The 14,344-nt window shown below is 36.1% G+C and overlaps 1 protein-coding gene across 3 annotated transcripts in view; it reads right to left on the bottom strand.

Moving 5' to 3' along the window:
* ADAMTS19 (ADAM metallopeptidase with thrombospondin type 1 motif 19) overlaps nucleotides 1-14,344 on the bottom strand; it is a 239,770-nt gene that overhangs the window by 103,881 nt on the left and 121,545 nt on the right. For 2 of the 3 annotated variants that reach the window (XR_008297514.1, XM_027076773.2), the window contains exons 9-10: nucleotides 2,018-2,158; nucleotides 405-555 (exon numbers count right to left, since the gene is read on the bottom strand). Coding sequence is in view for 2 of the 3 variants with exons in the window: in XM_027076773.2 (XP_026932574.1) it covers nucleotides 405-555; nucleotides 2,018-2,158 (292 nt within the window). In the remaining variant the exon portion in view is untranslated. The remainder of the gene's footprint in view (nucleotides 1-404; nucleotides 556-2,017; nucleotides 2,159-14,344) is intronic. The other variant, XM_027076771.2, reaches the window with a different exon arrangement.

The following is a 14,344-nucleotide window of genomic DNA, read 5'->3' as shown; positions in this document are numbered from 1 at the left end:
GTTAAAAGATACAACTCTTCCTCCACAATTACATGTTCATATATCCTTTTGCTTACATTTTCTCCCAGTTATCTACCACGCATGAAAGTAAAAGATTTAAAAGAGAAGCAATGAAATGGCCCAATATAAATACTTCCCTGACTCAGGGACCATTTTTGAAGTTGAAATTCTTGGGTCATTCCTTCCTGACTTAGATTAAATGCCCACATCTTATTTCTACCACTTCCAAAGTGCCAGGGGGAAAAAATAATCTTCTCTTAGAAAATCCTTCTTTCCAAGATTAGGGTGCTCTCAAAAGAGCTGCATGTGCTAAAATAAAGTCATCTTCCCCACCTCCGATCAATACTTCTCAATTATGAATGTGAACATACACTTGAAAATTCGCACCTGGACACAACCCTTACCTGCATCTCTTGACAAAAGGAAGCCAATGGCCCAAAGAGAATCTGACATTGCTCATCAGCAGTGTAGGTCATCCCTGGCAACTTGGAAGGAACCATCACGGAATTGACACTCTGGGGATTTGTCTGTAGCAAGCAGCTACTGGCCTTTGACCTGGCAATACGCAGATATGTGTAAAATTTTGAATTTAATGTAAAAACCTTGTTATAATTAGCACAGCAACAGGAAACATTTTTAGAATGTTAAAAATATGTTCTTACTTTTATTTATAAGTTCTTCTACTGAATACTCATAGAAATCACTCCATATGTGAGAATCGTTTATGTACAACTATGTAAGATAATCCTAATAATAATAATAATAATAATAATAATAATAATATTGAACATGATGATTTTTTGGTTTATTAAGGTCTTTCATATGGATTGACTCAGCTAATCTACATAACACTGTGAGGTGGTTATTACTTTGCATATTTATAAGATTAAGAAGCTCAGACTCAGAGAGTAACCTGACCAAAAGTAATGCGTGAAGGTAAGAAATGAATTATGTTCGAGGACTTAAAGAATATACAGAAGGCATTGTCAAGTGAGTATTTGTACATATTTTTGTACTTGACATTGTAATACAACTTCCATTTATGAGATGACATTTAATTTTACCATGGTTCTGATTCTTGTGAAGGCAGCCATACAAAATCATACATGTTCCTTGGGAACATCGAAGGGTGACTGTTGCAGAGAGGTGGTATGTTCCAATATCACATGTTCTATGTACCGGTCTCTACAACTGTCATGACTGAACATACTGCATACATTTCACACCAGAGTTATGGTAATGTAATAAACAGTATATTTTAGCGGATTTTAATATTCATTTAACAGAAAAAATAGGCTTGCCAATTTAAACAGTATGGAAAAATGAATAAAATTTATCTGTATCATGAATTTAACTAGCTCAATGTTCCTATATTTCTTAGTGAGACTTTTGGATACTTTAAGCATCTCTCACTCACTAACTGCTTTGTGTATCTCATACTGTTTCTGCTTGTTCATTTATTTACCAAAGAGATAAGAACAAGGGATTTAAAATGAAAATTTGAACAATACTAGTATTTTTCACTTCTTTTTCCAACCAGACATAAACTGTTCCCTCTGTTGAAGGTGGGAAAGAAGAGAATGGGAACTATTATAATGGTGAAAATGATGTATTAACGAAAAAAATCCACAGCTTAGAAGTATCATAATGGAAGAGTGGAGCTTTTGTTAAAGAGGTTCTTTGTGATAACAGATGTGCTGAGTGATGAACAATGAGAATATTTTCCACTGGGAAATTTCAAAGAGGTAAGGAAACACTGTGATAGATAATTTTCCAACCTTACAAATCATCTTGCTTGTTCTTTTATTAGAAAATGTGGACACTAAGAAGCAGATGGGTTAAATAATATGTTCCAATTCACACTCTCCAAGTCAGTGGAAGGGCCAGCATTAGAACTGAGTGCCTTGATCCCTAATCGAGTGTCCTTTCCACTCTACTGTGCCACCTTCCCTGGTTGGTAGAGGAAGCAGGCACATGTAAACATTGACAATGCAACAATAGTAAATGACCTCAGTACCTTAGAAATCTTTCCAAATCTTCCTTGCTACATCGGGACCATGAAACATCACCAAGATTTTGTCCTTTAATCCATTCACCAGACATGATATGAAGACCATCAGCACATGATGGGTGGTCATTGTCATGATTAATGCCCATGCTGATTCAGAATATAATTAAAATAAAAAATTACATTAGGTAAGTATATCTTAACGATTTATAAAGGCAATTAAATAACAGATAAATACTGAAACTAATGGGAGATAAATTAGTTTTAAAAATCAAAATAAAATTAGATATCAGATTGATTTTTTTTGAAATTTTGTTATCTAGATTAAAGATAAATATTTTTACTGAGGGAAACATATTTCCCAATGAATCTAGCAAATAACATGTTTAGTCACCTATTTTCAAAATGGTCTATAGATAAAATTTTCAGAGTTGTATGTATGAAACATATAGAAATAGAAAGTTTCTATTCAACCACATTAAATTCTTGTTCTTGCCTGGAGATCCTTTACTCATCGCTTTTAACAAATCTGAAACCACATTAAAACTATTATTTTCCCCATCTGCTTCATTAGACTTTCTTCTTCCATTCATCATTAAACACAAACTATCCCTGGGAAACCTTCACATTTCTGGCCATCTTTACTTCTTCTAGTGAATCTTGAATCTATTGCTTCAAGCTGAAACTCTTTAAAAAGCTGACTTACCTCCAAATGGGTGTACTAGAAGAATATTAAATTCAATATGTCTAGAAACTGCCCTCATTATTTTCTCTTTCAAGCCTTGATTTATTCCTGTACTGTCTCTTTTATGCATTCACTAGCCACCCAGTCTGCCAAATCAAGAATCTTCAGGTCTTTTATCCTTTCTCTCAGATCACCAACCAGGCTATTTGGTTTTATTAAGTGTCAGAGGGCAAGTTCTGCCAGTGCTACTTCATAAATATTTGTCTCAACTGTCACTTCCTTTCAGTTCCTTTGTTACTATTACAAAGGATTATTAAGTATTTAGTCTCAATAATTATTATGTCATTATTGCGTTCTGCGCCTCTAATCTTTACCAACATTCTCCCTGTTTCTCCTCCTGCTGTGCTGCAGGGAAGTCTATTTAAAACACAATCTGCCTCCCTGTTACCTATATGGCACTTTGAGCTCTTCAACATCGTACAAAGTCTCTTTATTTTCTTCCAGGTCCTTTATGGCATTTTCTTTTCAGCGAATGATTTCTAGTTTCCCCCAACAGTATGCGGTTTCTTATTCTTTCACAATTAATTGTTATTTAGAATTTTTTTGTGTGCCATGCACCATACAAAGGGGTTATAAGCCTGAATTAAACGGTTCAATGATGTAGGTACTAGTATAATCCAAGTCTGCTGATGAGAATGAACTTTGCCAAGGTTATACAGTGAGAAGGTGGAAAGTGGGGCTGTCACGGGGCGCCTGGGTGGCGCAGTCGGTTAAGCGTCCGACTTCAGCCAGGTCATGATCTCGCGGTGCGTGAGTTCGAGCCCCGCGTTGGTCTCTGGGCTGATGGCTCAGAGCCTGGAGCCTGTTTCCGATTCTGTGTCTCCCTCTCTCTCTGCCCCTCCCCCGTTCATGCTCTGTCTCTCTCTGTCCCAAAAATAAATAAACGTTGAAAAAAATATATATAGAAAAAAAGAAAGTGGGGCTGTCTGAACTGAGCAGGCTGGCTCAGGAATCATGTGAGTGACCATTACCTATTTGGCATCTGTGAATTCCATTCCCTCTCCTGCCCTGCCCAAAGTGCCTATCCTTCAATGTCTTCGCCTGGATAAATTCTACTTAATCTTCGAGATTACTGTCGATGACCTTCATGAGGTTTTCTTTCACTACATCTCACCTATGTGTACTCTCTATCCTACCGCAGGATTCTGTGAACCACATTGTTATCGCACTGGCAACAACGCATTATGCATTTTTACTTCTGGCTAATGCTGCAACTTCTTGAGGGTAGGAACTGGCTCATCTCTCTGAACTGCTGGCATACTGGAATCATATTCTATAAACCATACATAAACACTGAATCAAGTCACCATGGAGAATCGCTTCTGTTTCAGGAAAACCTTCATACAATCTCTACCGAATTCTCATAGTGAAGGTTAATACTGAAAAAATTGGAAGAGGAGAAATGTGTTTTTCTCCAGGCTGAGTATGAAATGATGGCAGGATAGTCAAGTGTTCCCTTTAAAATCTAGATGATAAAATAGTCTTTCATAATAAAAATAGCGAATAACAAGAATATCTACACTATATTTAAAATGCTATAAAAAGAATTGTTATAGAGGCTGCTAAGGGAAATGACAACTAGACTACCTGTGTTTTCTCAAATCAAAATAAAAAATATCAAGGCCAACTACTTTTTCACTGAGATAAATTAAAACTTTGAATTAAAATTGTTATATTTAACATGTTTTTGGAAGGAGAAAATGATATGGACGGAATAAGTAATTTATGAGTTAAGAATAATGAGTTAAGAATTCACTCCATTTGCTAACTTAGAAGACTAATAAAACCGAAAATACATTATTGAATATCATTTTCCATACTTCAGTGTCAGAAAAATTCAGCTCCATGTTGAACCATATTTTTCTTTCCTATTCTAATTAATGTCTTTAAATAGGTTCTGTATCAACACATATTAATAGGATGATGGACAGAGAATAGGAAGATAAATGTTTTTCATACTTTGACGATAAGGAGGAAAAGTAAGAGATGATCTGGAGTCATTATGGACCAGTTTAGTTGCTGGGAGGTAGGGTGAAAGATGTTGAAGTTGAAAGAGATTTGAGTTCTGTGTCTCCCTCCCCCTAATTCATGGGACTAGATACAAGTAAGTAATAATATTAAGAAATAAATGCTTTCTTTTTAAAAAAAAATTTTTTTAATGTTTATTTATTTTTGAGACAGAGAGAGACAGAGCATGAACGGGGGAGGGTCAGAGAGAGGGAGACACAGAATCCAAAACAGGCTCCAGGCTCTGAACTGTCAGCGCAGAGCCCGACATGGGGCTCGAACTCATGGACTGTGAGATCATGACCTGATCCGAAGTCGGCCGCTTAACCGACTGAGCCATCCAGGCGCCCCGTTTTCTTAACTGATTGCTAGGAAAATCTTATGAGGATGATGTAAAATGCCTGACCCAATGTCTAGAATATAGTAGCAACCCATAATTATTCTTTTTATTGGGGCAATACATCTGAGATATCTTATTCTTCTAACTTGTCAAATAGCACAAAGAGATAAAAACATCATTATATGTAATTTGTTGTCTTTGTGAACTTTGGTGAAAGTTGTGGACTTTAAGGAAAACCAAGTAAAGAATAATGGCAAGAATTTACTTTGCTTGGATGTTAACTAATTAAAATAAGAAACTGCAAATAAAGCAGAATCTCACAAATTGCTTAAAACCCCTTAATGCGTTTCTAACAGTACAGTCCTGAGGCAGCCCTTGCCAGGATCACTGTCTCACCTCCACCAGGGAGGGATTCTGGCCACAGCACAGGTTGCCGGGTGACCCTGTTTTATCAACAGCCACTTGCCGCATGGAACACACTCAACTCTTCCATCTGTGGTGGTACCGTCTTTCAAAGCATACACAAATGCTATTATTCCTGAAAGGCAACTGGTCTTTTTCAGAAACAATAAAACTTCTTAAATAATGTGTCCATTTGAGAGAAGAGGTTTTGCTTCCAAGAGTTAGCAATTTGGACATTTTCCCAAAGTGGTGTAATGTGATTTTCCAAATTGGGAAGATTACAACCTCTCATCCAGATGATCCTTTTGGGATCTTGATTCTCATGTAAGAAATTAGCTACAGCCATGGAGAGATCTAGTGATTCAACCATTGTTTACCATTAGTTAAATTTTCCTAAAGCTGTTTAACTTGTAACAGAAAAGATTATCATTAAAGAAAAAAATTGGGACAGGGCCTTTTTTTTTTTAACCACATATCTGGAACTATCAGGAAACACTGCTTAGTTCCAATTCTACAGATTTGAAAGAAATAATTGTGAACCTTTATCTGTACCAGTCACTGTAATAATCATTTCCAATGATGATATCACTTAATCCTCACAATATCTCCATTATGTGTCTATTATTATGACTATTCTGTAGATGCAGAAGGTGCTGAGGTTAACTGGGGAGATGGGACTCAGACCCAGGCAATCTGATGGTCAGAAAGATCTCCAAACAACCAACTATAGTGCATCTCTTTCTGAATCAAAACTCTACATTAATGCATATAATCTTTTTTGTTTTATGAATAATTTTAAATGTCTCCTGTTAGCAGAAATGCAACTCTACGTATACAGTTCTAAAACCAAGTCGTGTGCATTGTATGGAGAACATTCTTGAAGTAAGACATTAGCAACACCTCTCCTCATACTTCTGCAACTGAGCTACATTTTAATAATCTCAGTTTAAATTCATTTTGACAAAGAGCCTAGGGCAAATAAACTCTCTACTAACATTGTACATGGTTGTCAAGTCAACTGAAAAAATATTTTTATCTTATAAAACTTCTCAACTTGTTTAAAAGTCACTGCCAGGAAGTTTTGTGATATCCTGCGGAAAGCTGGAGAAACATTTGGATTGTGAAGATGGTCCCTTTTGATGTTTAAAGAGTTAGAGAAGAGAACATTTATGAATTCACTCACATTTTTTGCATAATTTGGAAAGGGTCAGATTTGTAAACAGTAATTCTTTAGAAGACTAAATTTTTTGTGCTCAATATATTAAATATTTCACCATGATGTATTATTTCCCACTAGAAGTTCTATATTATATAGAAAATTTTATTTGAAAAAAGAAACAAACTGTCCTAATGTCTAAGTGGAAGTGTATTTCCACAAAATAACAATTTCCTACAATTCCGTGGCTACATCTTATTTGGAGTAACTTAGCGGCTGTGTGCTCACGGTGGGGGGGGGGGGGAGTACAAAGTATTTTTATTACTTTTTATATTTTGAATGATTTTAATTATTTAACTGTCAGTTGTCACAAAACAGCGAAATATGTACTTCTATTGGAAGTCCAAAGACCGTGTAAAGGCAGACAGCAACAATGTCAAAAATGTTCTAAAAAGTAGAGGTACAGGGGCGCCTGGGTGGCTCAGTCGGTTAAGCGTCCGACTTCGGCTCAGGTCATGATCTCACGGTTCGGGAGTTCGAGCCCCACGTTGGGCTCTGGCTGACAGCTCAGAGCCTGGGGCCTGTTTCAGATTCTGTGTCTCCCTCTCTCTCTCTGACCCTCCCCCCATTCATGCTCTCTCTCTGTCTCAAAAGTAAATAAACGTTTAAAAAAAAAAAGTAGAGGTACAAAAACAGGGATTACTTTTGACCTTGCTGTGCATATGAGGTAGCTTCATCTAGCAAATGAACAAACACTTGGGAACGCAGTATTTGTTGCATGCTGTACTGAGCTGGGGTCATAAAAATGAGCAAGATTCAGTTCCTACCCTCAAGGAGTTTATTCTCTCCTGGGGTTAGGACACACTATCCTTGCCTTAGGAAGCTAACGCACGCCTGGACCCTGTTAGCTCTGTATTCCTTAAAGCTCTCCTACTCGTCCTCCCTCCCTTTCCACGGCTAGTTATACCAATGAAGACCAGTGCTGATCCTCTTGAATTCTGGACTCTTGTCATGTCTGCCTGACTGACCTTGTGCCCCTTAACTCTTTGCTTTATTAAACCATGCTTTAATGAATTTAGTTTGTTATGAATACATTAATACAAAAACCTAGTTTCCTAGGCAAAATATTTTAATATTCCTTGGCAACCAGTGACACTGAAAATGTGAATAATGAATTATGTGCATCAGAAACCTAGGGATGTTGGGGCACCTGGGTGGCTCAGTCGGTTGGGCATCCGACTTCGGCTCAGGTCATGATCTCATCACGGTTTGTGGGTTCAAGCCCTGCGTCGGGCTCTGGGCTGACAGCTCAGAGCCTGGAGCCTCTTTTCGATTCTGTGTCTCCCTCTCTCTCTGCTCCTCCCCCACTCATGCTGTCTGTCTCTGTCTCAAAAATAAATAAAACATTAAAAAATTTAAAAAGAAACCTAGGGATGCTGATGTTGGGTTAGTTAAAATGCAGAATCCTGTATCCTGCCTCAACTGATTGAACAAGACTATTTAGAGATAAGGCCTAAGAAACTTTATTTCAAGTCATTTTCTAGATGATTCTTACTCAAAATTCTAAAAAGTACTGACCTATATGACAAAAATCCAAGATTTTTATCTTATTTTTCAAATAATCTGTAAACTCACTTCAATCTAATTTTCACAGGAACACTTAATTCCAGCCTATCATTTTGTACAATTCCCTCCTATCAGAATGCTTTCCTCAGATTGTCTATAATTACAAATGCAACCCCCATTTTAAGACCATCTCCCTGCATAAAAGACTCTTCAATAAATTCTAGCATATATTTTCCATGGTTCTTAACTTCTGTGGCTTTCAAATATACGGCATGTATACATATCAGAACTACCTTCTATTTTTAGTGAATTTAGCACCATCTAGAATTTAAGTGTTTGAAGAACATATTTTAATTCCTTGATATATTTAGTTCAATACCTTATTAAATAAATGTCTACAGACCTAGCCACTGATACAGTATCAGAGAAGCAACTAAATATTCTGCAAATGTGACAGCAAGTTGAAACTAATATGACTTCTTACTGATTTAGGGAAACCATAAGCCTGAAAGATCTGTAGGTGATCTGTTCGAGAAAAGCTGCTTGCCTGACTCTGGACCACACATTTGCCAAGATACATTAGAGAAATACAAACAGAAAGCCAATTCCTGTAAGACCACTCATTAGCTGGGTGATTTTTTCCCTCTTCCACCTACTCACTCTGACATCCAAACCTACGTTTGGAGAGAATCTGGGTGTGTGGGAATGCTGCCACATCTATACTGGCTAAAGTCCCATTATGATTATTAACTTGGACAAACTACTTATTACTCTAACTGGTATCATTGTCTAAATAAAGTATCAAATACAAAAGCTGTGTCAGTGGTCTATAAGGGTCTCCATAATATGTTCACTTCCTGCCAATCCAGTAAGAATTCTAAAGGAGATGAAATCACTCCTTGAATGAACAGAGGGATGTATGACCCATGGAAGCTGAAAATCTCCTTTGTACATTAAAGCACTCATAAAAATAAATATACCACTACTGATTATTATTATTATTCATTCACTCTGTATTATGTGTTAACCACTGTGCCATGCAATTAAAGCATGAACAATCCAACAGTGAACCTTGAAAGGCAAACTTATCCAAATTGTAGGGATGAAGAAAATTAGTACAGACACATTGACTTGCCTAAAGTTTATTCAGTGAGTACCTGGCACGACAAGAATTCCAGCCCCAGTCCCCTTCTCTAATAAGTTTTCCCTATCACCTGCCCACTGAGTAGTTTCTAACCTTAACCAAGGCATGTGTACCACAGGAAGATACTTGTGACTTTTGCTGTAGGGAATCCTAGAGGGTAGAATGTGGTTAAAGAGAACAACGTGGTTACATGTGGCCATTACCAATTTGAGTGGGTCAAAGAGTATTAATTACAGAATAATTAAGTTTGGACATTTTAAGGAACAATGGATTTCTAGAGGTAAGAGTCTATTTGTTTTTTGTCTACTATAGCAATCTGTTATTACTTCCTGTTTCCTGGTCTAACAGTCTTAGATTATGATGTAATGCCTTTATCTTCATTTCTCGTTTACTTTTTATTGTTTGCCTACTGTCCCTTTGGCATATATCCTCTTTCTTATAGTAGACATATTGATGCACATCAATGTAGAATGAAAAGCAAACATCTTATTCCCTTTCAAAAGGAACTCCTCTTGCAAATTAAGAGAGAGAGAGAGATCAGCCAAATTTATGTTTGACAGGATGCCTCCTGGGGCATATGCTAGCTTCTTATTGAATTAGAAGAATTTTAGATTAAATAATCCTATCACTAAACTGCTGTATTTGGCCCTTCCAAGTCTATGACTTCAGGACTTGTATGAAATAGCAGGATAGGCCTGTAACCAGACTTCAAGATAGACTTCATCATAATTAATACATATCTTAACCACTCTATTTCCACATAGTTTATTTTATATATAAATACAAAATATTAGGTACCAAAAACCATTTTGCAATATTTGTATTTGCATAGTTATAAAACTACCTTTTTTTTTTTTCTCAGTGAAGGCAACTGCATTCCTTGACCCAAACTAATTCCTCTCTTCTACTTCTTGAACTCAACTATCCTCTACTGTAAAGCTCAAGGTGACTGACCAAGAGATGAGTATTTGTACAACAAATGCTTACGCATTCGAACAAATATTCAAGTGCCTATAATGCCCAATGCACTCAACTTTGTGCTGTGGGAGAAAAAAATGTATTACACAGTAATTCTATTTTCATAGAGACTGCTGTTCAGTAGGGTATGTGTGTAGGGGGTAGAAATATCAGTACAAATCAGTATATATTAGAAATTAAGGGATATTTACAATAAACAGTGCAAGGAAATTAAAAAATATATTTCCAAAAAGTGATAGCACTTGTCTTGACCATTAATGGATAAAGAAAATTGGAAGATCTACACATCAGTAGGACTGGGAGTTGAAATAAGAAGAAAACATTAGTAAAGACAAAGTTTGAACATTATGGATCATTTGCCTTCATGAGATGGAGAAGTGGACTATCATGTGAGAAAGGTAGAGGGGACCACTGTAAAAGTCATGAATCCAAGGCTAAGTCCACTCATCAGGTAGGAAAGGACAATAAAGATTTCTGAACTAATGAGTGAGACACACCAGAAAGGTAAAGTGCTAAGGCAAAAAGACCAGGGAAGCAGGTGTTGCAGTGGTCCAAGCCTGGGAAGAATAACAATAGAAATAATGGACAGATGGGAAAGCTCTTTCCCAAGAAAACCTAGTAAAATGTGGCAACTGCTTATGAGAGGAATTAAGGGGAGAGAGGGTTAAAGATGTTTCAGATGTCTCAAATGAAGAACTGTCAGCGGTACTAATGCCAATACAGAAAAGCGGATGTCTGAAGAAGTGGGTTTATAACCTGGTCCTACTCCTGGTTCTATTCCAGGCACAATTTCCAGCAGAGTATGTAAGCAAACGTCACTGATTTCAAAGGCTTGTTAGTTCACAAGACATCTGCATTCTTGGTACTCTGGCAATACTTAAAACTTTAGCAGGTGCCCCACATATTTATTGCCTTCAAGGAGCTAACTTTGCATATTTATTGCCTCATTAGCCTCTTAGTACTGAAGAAACTCCTGAACTGCCAACTTAGTGGAAAAGCCATGCCTCTACGCCAAAGTTCAGAAATATATATTCGTCTTTTCGCCTGGTTCAACAAGTGAAACAAAAACCAAAACCACATAAGCATTTTCTGGCCATATCAAAAAATGTTCTATGTTTTTACAATGACATGATTTATAATTTCCCCCAACGTATGTAATTTTATCCACTTGACATCTCTACAAAGAAGCCAATCTAATTACCATGTGAAAGTCTTAATCAGTAAATAAGCTATTAATGTTTAAAGCAGTTTCTTTCAACTTATAAAAATACTGAACTCTGCTAGAGCTTTCTAATTTTCTTGGCACAGTTACAAGGAGAAGTTATCACAAATGTGCTAAAGTCCAAATTACAAAATTGTGCCATACACCAGTTTCAAGACAAAGAATTTTGTCCACAACTTTATGCCCACTGTATTATTTCAGGAATATAACATACCTGGAATGGGCTTTTTCTACAATTGGGAAAAGAAAGTACTGAGCCATCAGACGCTAATGGGCAAAAAATAAGTATTATTTTATTAATGTAAAACAGTGACCATTTTCAAGTCTTTCTGATTATTTTTATTGGCTGCATATTTTTTAGGTAAGGGGCCTAACTTCAGCTAGTCAGAAAAAGGTGAGATGTTCAACCATTCTAGGAAGCAAAGAAACATGAATACAAATGAAATTAGAATTTAAAAAGTGTTATACTCAAAGCTGGCAAAGGAGCTGAACCTCTGAGTCTGCTAAATTTGGAAAACGATCGCCACATGGCCTCCAAAAATAGTGTACCACTTTATACTCCTCTCCGAAATGTATAACAATATCTATTTCCCCCACACATTCCAACACTGTACACTCACTTACACTGTTAAAATATCATCTAACATCTATTCATTGAGCACATCTGAACGGTGTTAGACAATGTTAAATACAATGTTAAATAACAAAAGCAACAAAAAAGAACAAATAAAACAAAACAAGACCCTGTACCGAGCGACCACACTTGAATTAGACATGCAGAGATCACATAATGATACATATAATGTAAACCTACAATTGTGAAAAAATTAGGAATGAAAACTACAGACAGCCTATAAGAACATATGTCAAGGGACTTAACCTATCCATAGAATACTTTTCTGAAGAAATGATCTGAGAGAAGAAGAAGCAAAAATAGGGAAGAAGGCAGGAAGAATTTTCCTGCCAAGGGAAGGGAATGGTCCGTACAATGGGAGTAAATATGGATTCACCTGTACAGATTTATGTAACCTGACGGGTGAAAGTAGAATTGCTTTGTGGTCTGAAGTGTCATTCTATCAATAATGCTAAGTTTTTGTTTTTGTTTTTTAATAAAAGCCATGCATAGACCTCCATGAGCTGTGTGGTACCATTTTTTTTTAAACAGGGCTTTCATCATTTCTTGTATTGATTTGTAAGAGCTCTTTTTATATTAAGGAAAACATCACTTTCTCAGATACGTTGCAAATACTTTCACTGATTGTGATTTATCTTCTATTGTATTTTTTCCTTTGCAAGGATACTTATTTCGAGTTGTTAATTTTATGTGACTTTTCCTTAAATACTTCTAGATTTCATATCTAGAATTATACACATTCCCTATTAAAAGATGAAAAAATAAAAAAAAGCCAACCAAAAAATGTCAATGTCCACAATTATTTTGATGTGTTATGATGTCATAAACATGGTACAGAATCAGATTCCTGTTATGTTTGTTATTGAATGATTCATTTCTTTCCACAGACTGTAGGTTCAGCTTTTATTATATGGCACATTTATAAATCTTTTCCTAATTATAGGTTTAATTTTTTTTTACTCTGTTCCACTGACTTACTTCCTTCTTCAAGCACCAGCACAAACTGCTTTATCTACTATGAAATATATTAATACCTGATAGAATTCACCCTCTCCTCTCCTGTTAGTTTTTAACAACAAATATCTTATATTGATTTTTCCACATGGAGTCTATAACCAGTATGTCTAATTAAAAAAGAAAAAAAAGGAAAGCAAATACTATTGGCATTTTGGGCAGGTCACATTAAATTTATATAGAGATAATTATCATTTTATAATATTCACTGTTCCTATCCCAAACCAGAAAATGTCTTTCCATTTACTTAAACCACTTTTATGTCTCTCTGTGTGGATATAAATTCTTCTTTTTATAAGTCTTGTACATTCCTCTGTAAGTATTTGTTAGGTATTTTATCTTTTATATTTTTATTTTATCTTTTGCTATATTCAATATAAATGCATTTTTTCTTTCTTTATAGTGACCAAGTGGCTGCTGAAAAGCAAAAATTGTTATATAATTTTGTAAGCCCCCCCCTCAAATTCTCTTATTGTTCTAATAGAGTTTTTTTTTTTAATAGGTTGTCTTGAGTTTTCCAATTACACAAATAATGTTCATTTTGGTTCATTCATTTCTAGTTTTATTTTTGTTTTAATATTATGAAATATTTTCATGAAAACTAATATGTAAAATATATAATCTTCTTTTTTCTTAATGTTTATTTATCTGAGAGAGAGAGAGAGCATGCACACACACACACACACACACACACACAAGTTGGGGAGGGGCAGAAAGAGAGAGAAAGAGAAAGGGGGGGGAAAGAAAGAGAGGGAGAGGGAGAGGGAGAGGGAGAGGGAGAGAGAGAGAGAGAGAGAGAGAGAGAGAGAGAGAGAGAGAGAATCCGAAACAGTCTACATGCTTAGGGCAGAGCCTGATGTAGGGCTCAATCTCACAACTGTGAGATCATGACCTGAGCAGAAATCAAGAGTGAGACACTTAACTGACTGAGCCATTCAGGAGTTCCAGAAATTAAAAAAGCTTAACAATCAGATCAGTTCTAAGATCTATGTCAGATGTCTCTATTAGGTCTTATGTTTCTGTCTTCAAAAGAGGGCACAGAGTATGTGCTGCTTTAGAAATAATTTCAACCCTAACGTCCTAAAGATAGTCTCATATATTTTCTCTTAAAAGCCTTGTCTGTGATAT

This window comes from Acinonyx jubatus, chromosome A1 (assembly GCF_027475565.1).
Source record: "Acinonyx jubatus isolate Ajub_Pintada_27869175 chromosome A1, VMU_Ajub_asm_v1.0, whole genome shotgun sequence".
Lineage (NCBI taxonomy): Eukaryota > Metazoa > Chordata > Mammalia > Carnivora > Felidae > Acinonyx > Acinonyx jubatus.
The sequence above is the reverse complement of the archived record's forward strand: the minus strand, read 5'-3'. Positions and strand labels throughout refer to the sequence as shown.